Source organism: Onychostoma macrolepis, chromosome 05, assembly GCF_012432095.1.
Source record: "Onychostoma macrolepis isolate SWU-2019 chromosome 05, ASM1243209v1, whole genome shotgun sequence".
NCBI classification, from domain to species: Eukaryota; Metazoa; Chordata; class Actinopteri; order Cypriniformes; family Cyprinidae; genus Onychostoma; species Onychostoma macrolepis.
This window is the reverse complement of record NC_081159.1, coordinates 21,228,760-21,239,759: the sequence shown is the minus strand read 5'-3', so window position 1 is coordinate 21,239,759 and position 11,000 is coordinate 21,228,760. Positions and strand designations below refer to the sequence as shown.

Here is an 11,000-nt window from a genome sequence, read left to right as displayed (position 1 = left end):
CCGGCGCCACTAACAAGACCGATAAACAAACACAGACCGGAAGTTAATTTAGGTCCAGGCGCGTGCGCCGAATGAAACCGTCTATAAAAGGTTTGACGTTTGAGTTTAGGATGTTCGGGGTTCATTCTGACTCTGTTGAACCCAAGGTACTACATGTGCTTTGCCGCTACTATGCTGCAATAAACATCTCCATCGAGATCTTCGATGTTCTCTTCACTTTTTCTTAGAGAACTGTGTTAGAAAAATGGAAGAGTATTGTCTTGTTTGATACCAAATGTTAATTTCTCTTAAAACTGCTATCATCAGTAGGCCTACATACTCTATCATGAGTTAGAGTGCTTCTGGTCACTATACTGTTTACTCTTTGTAGTTAATAATTGGAGCATTTTCTACTAAACAAAAAAGTAAACAGAGTAAAGGTTGGTTTCTGATTGAACTTCAAGACAAACTAGGCTTTATAATCCAGTCCAGCTCGAGGAAAGAGACTGCTGCTGCCTGGACGGGTGGGAAATTTGTGTGAAATGCATAAATTTGATCTGTAAACTGTAAAACAGTAACATGGATCATTTGTTTAGTGTAACACTGATCTGTTGAAGTTTATGGATTTTGCTGCATCTCTGTGTTACCATAATGTTGTAAAACTATTTCTGTTAAATTTCCTCAGGTCCTAAATTCAACTATTGGCTCAATTTGAAAAGGAATCATGGAAAAGAACATCATATATTTGTGGATTTGTGCTTTTGCATTAGTTCATGGAAATCAAGAGACTTCACCACAACCTCCCATCAGTGATAAACTCCCATCATTGATAAAGATGAACAACGATTTTGCTTTTCACCTGTACAAGAGGCTTGTAGCAATGCCCGAGTATCAGTCCAAGAACATCTTCTTCTCTCCCTTCAGTGTGTCCATGGCTCTTTCTGAGCTGTCTTTAGGAGCCGGTGGTGAAACCAAAAAGCAGCTTCTCAGTGGCATCGGCCATAACAGCTCGGTCTTCAGCACTGAAGAAATGCACCAGATGTTCCACAGTCTCCTGGAAGAAATCGACCAGAGGACAGGGGTGGACATCGATGTCGGCAGTGCTCTATATGCAAGCGACAAATTAAAGCTCTTCCCTGAGTTCTTGAAGGAGTTAAAGGAGTTTTACCACTCTGACGGCTTCACTGTGGATTTCAGCGTCAAAGAAACACCGGATAAAATTAACACGTATGTGAAGGAAAAAACACACGGGACAATAGACCAAGCTGTTGATGATCTGGAATCTGACACTTTGATGTTGCTTCTCACTTACATATATTTTAAAGGTAAACTCACACATCTATACAATAGCCATAATCTTTTGTAATTATGGTAATGCCATCGTCTCAGATCCTTTTAAAAATGTCACTCTTTCTTCCAAAGGAAAATGGGACATGCCATTTAACCCAAGCAGGACCCGTCAAAGTAGATTTCATGTGGATGCTGAGACCACCGTTCCAGTAAAAATGATGCACCAGTACGAATCCCTCAAAGTTTATTACGATGTTGGACTCGCTTCTAAAGTCCTCTGTCTAGACTACAACGACTCTTTCTCCATGTTTCTGGCTGTACCTGATATTCACAGGCCAGTTAAGACCATCAAACATCTGGAGATGGCCATCTCTAGACAGCACATTGAAAAGTGGAGGACAGCTGTCAGAACAAGGTTGGTTGTCATAATTATTTCATGTATGACTTTGCTGCAGTTGGAATTGAACTGCTGGTTCGTCTGGCCCCCCGACTGAGCCTGGTTTCTCCATTCTGTCACCGATGGAGTTTTGGTTCCTTACTGCTGTCGCCTCTGGCTTGCTTAGTTGGGGACACTTCATTTCCAGCGATATCGTCGACTTGATTGCACAGATACTATTTAAACTGAACTGAACTGAGCTGGACGATGACATCATTGAATTCAATAATGAAATGCCTTTAACTGAAAACTGAGTGTTTAATCTTGTCATTTTACGTTATTGACACTATTTTCCTATTTTGATATTGGAAAGTTGGTTTGACACAATCTGTATTGTTAAAAGCGCTATATACATAAAGGTGACTTGACTTGACTATATCAAAATTAAGGTTATCCTGACTGATTCAAAAAAAGCTTATAGATGTTCAAATGTTTTTAAGTTCAATATCTCCATATGGACCAGTCAATGATTTCTTTTGTCCTTCAGAAAAACCGACATCTTTGTCCCAAAGCTCTCTCTGAAAACATCATATTCCCTGAAAGATATTTTGAAAGGAATGGGAATGGCTGATATGTTTACAGATAAAGCCAACTTCACAGGAATTTCAGAGGAAAGGATGCTCATTTCAAAGGTAAAAGTTCTAGATCATCCTTCTAAATTATGCTTTAAAATGAACTTGAAATATTTTTATGGTACATAAAAATAATTTTTAAAGAGGACTCGCTCTGATTCACTTTCAAGGCTTTGCATAAGGCCAGTCTGGATATAGATGAGAAAGGAACCACCGCAGCTGCAGTGACAACGGTTGATTTCAGACCAATGTCCTACAGCCCATTGAATACTTTGAGTTTTGACCGTCCATTCATGATCTTTATCACTGACCAAAAAAATGACAACATCCTCTTCTTTGGAAAAGTTGTCAATCCAGCGGGAAAACAGTAATGTGACAATCAAGATGTCATGGCAACATTAGCCAGCAGGTGGCCATGATTTATACAGCTGTTGTGCCATTATATTCCTTTTAATATAGGACAGAGATACTCCATTCTGCTTCTAGTGGTCTTCAACCCTGGTCTTGGAGACCCAGTATTTCTGTTTCCTTTGGTAAAAAGTGTATACTTATCTGCCAAGTGGCAACTGTTACTTTGTAATTGGAAAAAAATCACGTTTAAAAAAAAAAAAAAAAAAAAAATATATATATATATATATATATATCTTGCATAAACCTCTGTGGTCTGGCTATATTTATTGAATGCGCAGACAGCACTTGTTGGGAATTTAGTTGGTCATCAATTTTTAAAATATTGTTGTAAGCATTGGAAGCCTGTCTTCTTATCGTAATGTGACACATAGGTCACATCTTCTCAATAAAAGGATTTTTCTGACACTGAAGGTCAAGGGCTTCCCTTCTCTTTATCCAGCCTACACAGTGTGTATTTCAACAGTAAGTGGATCAATATCTCTTATTTATCACTCATTTATTGACATGCACCCAGGTTTTTCTCCTCTACAGGTTATGCATGTCACCTATAGGGGGTCAGTAGAACTGTGTTGTGAAGACTAAATGAAAATAATAATAAAACATTAAATAGCAGAATACTCAAAATACATATTTGCTGGTAAAATACATTTTGTAATTAAAAGATATACTAAATTATACTACATAATGAAAAAGGGATGAGTTTGAAAATGATGTCAAATATATTTAGTACATATCAGCTGTCATCAGTGTGGTTAAACACTGCACACGTTTATTCACTGCACTGATTTGAGTCTATTCGTAGTAGTTAATAATTAGCTTTCTCTGCAGAGTAAAATAAAAAAGAAACAGACTAAAGGTTGTTTTATGATCAAACTTGAGGACATGGGCTTTATCATTCAGTCCAGTTTGGGGAAAGAGAAACAGTAGCTGTCTGGAAAGGTGCAGCCATGATTTTGTATAAATGCTGACAGAGTGTTGTAACAGGTACAGCTATTTCTTTAAACATTTTCTGTTAGCATGTTACTGTCCACAAATGCATAGTCAGCATGTGTTATTAAATCATTTAATAAAGTCTCCTGTATCTGTGTGAACAGCTTGTACTTCCTTATACTTAAAAACCCTTTGGAAAAGGCACATAAAAAGACTCATTTAAGTAAGCATCTCATGTTTTTTGTCTGTAAATGTCTTCACACAAAACACCTGGTAGGTTTAATATCAATGAAAACAGGACACTACTACTTGAGCTGATATAAATATTTATTTCCTCTTTTATATATTCCATCTTTACATGCATGTCAGGCAATCTCAGTAGCTGAAAAAGGTTTATTGGGCTCAACTAAAGACCATCGTGACTTATTTTGAAATGTGGAGGTCATATCAGAGTTAACATCCCCACAATGACTCTCTAACAGAACAGAACAATTAGAGGATGTTAAAGGAGGCACATTTCAAATTTGAAGGGCTTCCCTTTGCCCCAATGCAATATCGAAAGACTGATGATACTTCCACGGCTTTTGACTAAATGATTCAAAGGTATAAGATCCAGAGGAACCTGAACAGATCCCCTGCAGGAATTACATAAAATGCTGCACAGAAACCGGCTACTGTTGGCAGATTTCCTGAGAAACAGCAGCGAGCGACACGCACTCTGGAATCAAACTTTATCACGTCACCATTAGTGATCTAGCACAGAGGTTTCTGCACATAGATCAGAGAATCCTGGCCTGTACACAATAGCAGCTATATACAATGTTACGCTGCAAATCAGGTCTTTTTGATTTGACTGGGTTTGATACAAAATTCCAATTTCATGTGTTTTTGTTCTATAAATGAACCAGAAATGCACACTGACTTTCTTCATTACACAGCTTCAAATCATGCATAGTAGGACCATTCTGATTATACAGCGGCTACATAATATCATTTAGGGTTATTTTTGTGAGCACAATTATAAAAAAATATTAAAATCACCATTGGTATTTTAAAAAATACAGTCACAGACGAATTTGGTAGAAGAAACCATAAAATATGCTAATCGCGTAATTTACGTAGCTCCTCAACTTCCACGTCCATTCTAAAGATGACTAGCGTTTGCAGGCAAGATATGTTCAAACAATTAATGCTATAAATAAGTTTCCTTTCCATTGCACAGTACTCACAATATACTACAGAAGACGTCATAACAGAACTCAGCAATGACCTGATATTAAATTGAGTCTTGAGCTGGTATCAAGAGCAGATCATGTTCAAAGGTTTTCCAGGATGCCCAGTCTCTTACGTACAGTATGTTTATAACGGACATTACTACCAAACAGGTCCAGAGGACGTAAGGAAATAGACTCTGAGTGATTATACAGGATGGGTGCAACTCTTAATCAGAAATCCATGCAATGTTTTTACACATCTGCCGTTAAACTGAAAGGTACTACAGCGCAGGGTCCTGGTCGAAGGGGCTGGTCTTTAGAAAGAATGCTTGTGTATGTGTGAATCAACATGTTAACAAGGTGAATTATTTCTGTCAGTGTTGCAATGCATTCTGTTTTCTGTTCATGAATGGAAGCTGCAACACCAGTGTCAACTTGTATTTAACAGCACAAAAGAAAAATGCTCTCAAATGTCCACACGAACCATGGTGACCTTTGTGGCCTTGCCTGAATGGACCAGATGAGGAAAGCACACCGTTGTGATTTCATGCGTGGAGTCGATGCGTCCTCTGAGTACTCGTGTTTAGTTGTAACTTCTCTGCAGATGAAGATGAAAAGTGGAGTCATCAAACAGTGGGTTCTTCACTTCCATTTCCCCGGTCTGGAAAGAGAAAGATACTTTCAAACACCGTGGCACTACAGGAGACTTCAAACTGTAGCACAGTGGGTGACATACAGCATAATACCGATCGATTACACCTGCAGGAGCCATGATTTATGACAGCGATAGGACAGATCTCTCTGACAAACAGACACATTCAGAATTATGTATATAAACATATTGCTCTTACTGGGGCAAGTCCTGGGCACTCATACACAGTGAAGTCTCCGTCTTCATTCTCCTCATCTGAAGTGGCTCCTGACTCTGGAATCTTGGAATCATTTCGTTGCCTGCATAATAACAAAACACAGAAGGCATGCCACTGAGTTTTGAATAATAATGTCAATGCATGAGTCGGTTTTGGTCGAAAATAGACTGTTGTATTTAACCTGATAAATTATAGCCAAATGTTCCCGGGACATCACATTATTTCATTTTGACCTACATATTCTAAAACATACATTAAAAAACAATCTAAAAAGCTTTTAGTCTTATTTTATTTGTTATTTTTTATGGTGTGCATACATTTTGTTTCTCTATTACCTATTAACTTACAGTATATTTTCCTAAGTTGTTCATGAATAATTTCTAATATTCCAATGTTACACTATTCATAACAGCACATAACATGTGCTAAATTGTTAAATGACTGTGGGATAAGAAATATTGTTATCTGTTTTTAAATTTAGATGGAGTAGATGACATATACAATACCATTCCAGAGTTTGTTTTTTTGAAAGTCTCTTGCTAAGGCAGCAATTATGGGCTCAAAAAATATAATAAAAAGTAATATTGTAAAATGTTATTACTATTTAAAATAGATTCTATTTGAATATTTTAAAAAATAATAATTATTTATTTCTGTGATAAGGGTTGCTGGGAAATGTGTTGTATCCATGAAAGGCAATTACTTACTTGAGTGACATCATTTGCTGCTTCTGAAGCTGAAAGTGGTACATCTGGGCACTCTGTGCAAGTGTTTTATCACCAGTCTAATAACAGAATAACAGAAGAGTGTGTGTACATACAAGCATCACGACACATGCAAGGATGATGCTTTGCTTTTGTATGTGCATGTATGCTCTACTCACCATGCCACTATCATAAGAACTGGAACCTATTGACCCAAAAGCAGGATAATCAATCTTCTGGGCCAGACGACTGCCTCTCTGCATCCTGAGAAGAAAGACGACACCGCTTCAGTATCATTCATGTCTACTTATTCATGCAGGTATTTGATCCAACTAGGTTTGTAAAGATTATATAACATCTCACCTGACCCAACACACTCCGGTCAAGACCATGGCAACTGAGCCCACCATGAGAAACACACCCAAAAATACTACAAAAAGAAGATTAAAAAGATTGTCATGAAAAGGTCAAAGAAGCAAGAAGGAAAAGCACTGCTGCAGTGACACAGTCCACAAACTCATATACAATTATAAACATCAGCAAACTATATACAGTATAACGCACTGATGAAAGAGTGGTCCTCAGAGGGGTACGGGATGATAAAGGGGGCGCTGTGCACAGCAGAGATAAAGGGAGTGTGTGAGGCTGGGCTGGTGGTAGAGGCGGCGGTAGTCAGGGCACTTGTCAGAGGCTGTTCTGATGTAGCAGCAGTAGAAGACGCCTCTGCTCCGTGCTGACTGCTCGGCCAGGATTGATCCTCAGGGGCTTTGGAAGCAGCTGGAGAGGGGGCTGAAGAACATAAGACATTAAAAAATGAGTGAGAGAGACTGTGACTCTGAATGAAAAACACTGAATTTACAATGTTATTATTTCTTTATTTTTAAACGATGTGTAGTGGTTGGCAAATTATGGTAGCATAATTCACCAACAAAAAAAACCCCCTCATGCCTCATGTTGTTCTAAACTGTATATAATTTCATTGTGTCCAAAGCTATCAATTGACCCTGCGCAGGGAGTCTGATTGACAAGAGATCTTGGCCAATTTTGTCCAACAAACAAACCAGACAGGAGAGTAGATTAACTTCGGTGAACTTGAACTTGAAAATCGGCATGCACTGATGTCTTTCAGCGGTTGAAACAAGACCTTCTGATGTTCATTCATGTTTATTTTTAATGCTATAACTAGTAAAGAGGAAGAGATGACCGGATCACGTGCTGCTTGAACTGAGGCACTACAGCAATCAGTCACAGCAATCAAAGAGCCACAAAACGGTATTTATTGTTTGACTTTTTTTTTTTTTTTTAATAACTAAATTTGAAAGCTTTTTCAGGTTTCGCAATATATTTTTGACTGTGTGAAAACAAGATGTGAAGCGTGAGAGCGCCATGAGTTGTCGAACATAGCTACAGTAATGAAGGGTCAATTGATTTTGTAGGAACACAGCTAAACTGAAGTTATTATCTACTCATAATCTTCCACTGCCAGCTCACAAACCACATTCTCGCTCACGTTCAATTCAAATAGTGTCAGTCCTGTCATCAAACACTTCTCACATGAACAGTGTGTCAGTTGGAATATAAATATTGAAATTTGCTTCTCACAGAAAGCTATGTTATGGCTTCAGAAGCCCTGAGTAGACTGCAGTGCACATTTAGTATGTACTTGAAATGTTCACTGTCATTATATGGAAAACAGGAGCACAAAGATTTTCTCCTTTTTTGTCTTACAAAAGTAAAAGATAGCAGGATTCCCATGCTACCTTACCTGAGTGTTTCATCTCTGATTCTCTGTGTTTGCTGATGATGGAGGAGAGAATGTCTATCTCTTCATCCAGCTCTGGGAGATGGCTGACCTTGACTGCTAGGGCAAGATAGTGGGACAGAGAAATAACATGAGAGTTACGAGAAAAAGAGGACGGAGGAAGAGAGCGAATAAGTGAAAATCTGCAGTACTTACATTACTGTTCAAAAGTCCCTTGTGCTCACCGAGGATGCATTTATTTAATCAAAATCACAGTAAAAACTGTACTACTGTGAAACATTATTACAATTTGAAAGATCTGTTTTCTGTCTGTGTCGATAGCCTTGTGGGCAGTGCGGTGCCTGTGTTACAGGTGTCCCAAGTTCGAATCCCGGCCTTTCCAGGTTCCGCCCCCATTCTCTACCCCACTTTGCTTCCTGTCTGCTCTACACTGTCCTGTTGTAATAGAGGCAAAATGCCAAAAATAAATGTTCTTTTTATAATAAATTTTAAAATATAATTTATATGAAGACAAAGCTGAATTTCCTGTTTTCAATGTCACATGGTTCTTCAGAAATAATTCTAATATGTTGATTTGGTGCTCAAGAAACCTTTCTGATTATTATCAATGTTCAAAACAGAAAGTTCAAAAGAACAGCATGTATTACTAACATCCCTTTACTGTCACTTTTAAACAATTTAATGCAAACTTGCTGAATAAAAGTATAAGTTTCTTTCAGAAACAAACAGACAAAAAGCTTATTGACCCTGAATGTTTGACTGGAAGTGTATTTGCAAACCGTACTATATATGCACATATATCTTGGCATAGTTTGTATTGCATTGGGTAGAATGTGCATGCCATACTGCTATATTTATGAACATTTAAAATCATTAATCATGACATGCACCAAAAATATGCGTGCTGAAGTGTTATGAGCTTATGCACTGCGGAATCCGTGAGTGTGTGTGTGTGTACTGCAGTGAGTGTAGGCGGATTTGGTCAGTCGGTCTGTTGTGTGGTGCTGCTATGCGTATGTGGGCAGTGGGGCATACAGTCGGGCAGGGAGAGGACGGGGGAGGGGCCTCTACAGATTCATGAATGAAACCCGTCACCATGGCAACCACTGAGAAAGCCCCAAGAGCAAAAACTTCACGAGAGATAAGAAAAACAGATGGAATGGTTAGCGAGAGAGAAAGAGAGGGTGTGTTTATGTGTGTGAGAGAGACAGAGAGAAAGAGAGAGAGAGAGGTTGTGTGTATGTGTGTGTGTGTGTGTGTGAGAGAGAGAGAGACAGAGATGCTTCAGCCATTTAACCATGAAAGTTCTATTTTTACCAGCGTGAGCTAAATTTATTTAAAAGTGCCAGATTATTTATTTTCCACTCCAAATAATGTGGAAAACGGCCTTTGTTTGCTGTGGACTACACAGTTAAGGGATACAATTTTATCTAGTGACCTCGCAATTTCATTAATATCCAGACTGGATAATGGGAATTGCAATTTGCATGTTTTATACTTGCATAATTAAACACATAAATTAAACGCATAAATTAACACAAAACTAAACACATCAATAAAAAAAATAAAAAAAGCAAATTAACTCGAAGGATGGATGTTTTATGAATAAATATATTTAGTCATTTTCTTTTTACAGAAAACACTCTAAACTGAACTCAGTGTTCTATGTAGTGTCTCATTTTTACTAAACGTGTACAGCCGAATTTGTGTGTAAAACCTGTTTGCTGACGATTTTACACAGGAATCACGATTCATCAATAACTGCATAACTTTTGAGAGTCCAAATGGGTCTTATTCACTAAATATTGTATACAATTGTTCTTGTGTGAAAAGGTTTTTCATGTCAAAATTTCTGCCATGCTTCATTGTAATGCTTATGAATCCAGACTATTCTACTTTAAGTGAAAGAGCAATAACCCACTGTATAAGAATTTACATAATGCATGCCCTAGCCATCTCCAAATAAGGGCTTTCCGCACAACCTCTCTCGTACAGCCATTCATCACTCTCTGAAACATATTTTTGCACTCTTGCTTGAGATCAAAATCTTTAAAGCCAAGTGTGTCAATCTCAAAACTGGCCAAAACACATTAGCAACTTTTAAATAGGCCTTTACTGCATCAATCCCAGCTCAAGCTACAATAGACATTATTTTTGTTATTCTGAAATGAGAATAATCAATTACAATAGCTATTCAATTTCTAATAAATAATAACAACAATAATTCAAAAATATATTTAAGTATATCAAAGAATTTTAAATATTTCTACATGTGATTTAAGTCAGTTTTAAGTCTTAAATTTAGAATTTAATACATTTATTATTAACATTCAAACTTCATCAGTTTGCATGTTGAACTAAACCATTCACACATAGACAATAATAAAGAAATACATATGTGCAAAAAAATGTGTGCACAGTTAGTAAATGAGAGCCAACAGATTTGGCATAAACCAGAGAGCAACAAAACGGTAAGCATACAACCAAATAAGCCACCATAAACATACACACATGTGCAACTTTATATCAGTCTAACAAAAAGGCTGTGTGAAAAATGTGAGACGCCTCTAAGGTCTCCTAAATGAACTGTAGAAAAGAAAGTGAGAGTTAAAAGAGGAAGAAGAAAAGGGCGCTGTTCGTACTCCTGCCTGTTGAATGGTATCGATTAGATGTCGACAACAGCACTGCCCTCCTAAGGCAGCACTGGAAAATTACCGATCAATAATCTTCCAAGGTTGTAGTCAAGATGAACATTTTTTTTTTTTAAGCTGAAAACAAAAATGAAATGCTTGTGGATATTTTCATCTCCCTGCTGCTTGTTGGTATGGTTAAA

The 11,000-nt window shown here is 37.6% G+C and overlaps 2 protein-coding genes across 5 annotated transcripts in view; one reads left to right on the top strand and one right to left on the bottom strand.

The window, feature by feature from the left end:
- Window positions 1-69: 69 nt before the first annotated feature.
- On the top strand, window positions 70-3,098 carry LOC131540913 (alpha-1-antiproteinase-like). Of its 3 annotated transcripts, XM_058776293.1 has the most exons (6): window positions 197-503; window positions 665-1,304; window positions 1,402-1,495; window positions 1,604-1,684; window positions 2,193-2,337; window positions 2,448-3,098. In XM_058776293.1, exons 2-6 carry the CDS (start codon window positions 704-706, stop codon window positions 2,646-2,648), a joined length of 1,122 nt encoding a protein of 373 aa, XP_058632276.1. In that variant the 5' UTR covers window positions 197-503; window positions 665-703; the 3' UTR covers window positions 2,649-3,098. The 3 variants fall into 3 exon arrangements, with proteins under 3 accessions (XP_058632275.1, XP_058632276.1, XP_058632274.1); XM_058776292.1 differs by lacking the exon at window positions 197-503 and adding an exon at window positions 70-146 and having other exon boundaries at window positions 1,402-1,684; XM_058776291.1 differs by having other exon boundaries at window positions 214-503; window positions 1,402-1,684.
- Window positions 3,099-3,927: 829 nt separating this feature from the next.
- Window positions 3,928-11,000, bottom strand: part of npdc1b (neural proliferation, differentiation and control, 1b) — a 34,065-nt gene continuing 26,992 nt past the window's right edge. Inside the window, exons 3-9 of one of the 2 annotated variants that reach the window (XM_058776294.1) lie at window positions 8,171-8,266; window positions 6,970-7,194; window positions 6,769-6,835; window positions 6,585-6,669; window positions 6,409-6,485; window positions 5,684-5,783; window positions 3,928-5,493 (exon numbers count right to left, since the gene is read on the bottom strand). In XM_058776294.1, coding sequence (XP_058632277.1) covers window positions 5,416-5,493; window positions 5,684-5,783; window positions 6,409-6,485; window positions 6,585-6,669; window positions 6,769-6,835; window positions 6,970-7,194; window positions 8,171-8,266 — 728 coding nt within the window. In that variant the 3' untranslated portion in view covers window positions 3,928-5,415. The remainder of the gene's footprint in view (window positions 5,494-5,683; window positions 5,784-6,408; window positions 6,486-6,584; window positions 6,670-6,768; window positions 6,836-6,969; window positions 7,195-8,170; window positions 8,267-11,000) is intronic. The other variant, XM_058776295.1, reaches the window with a different exon arrangement.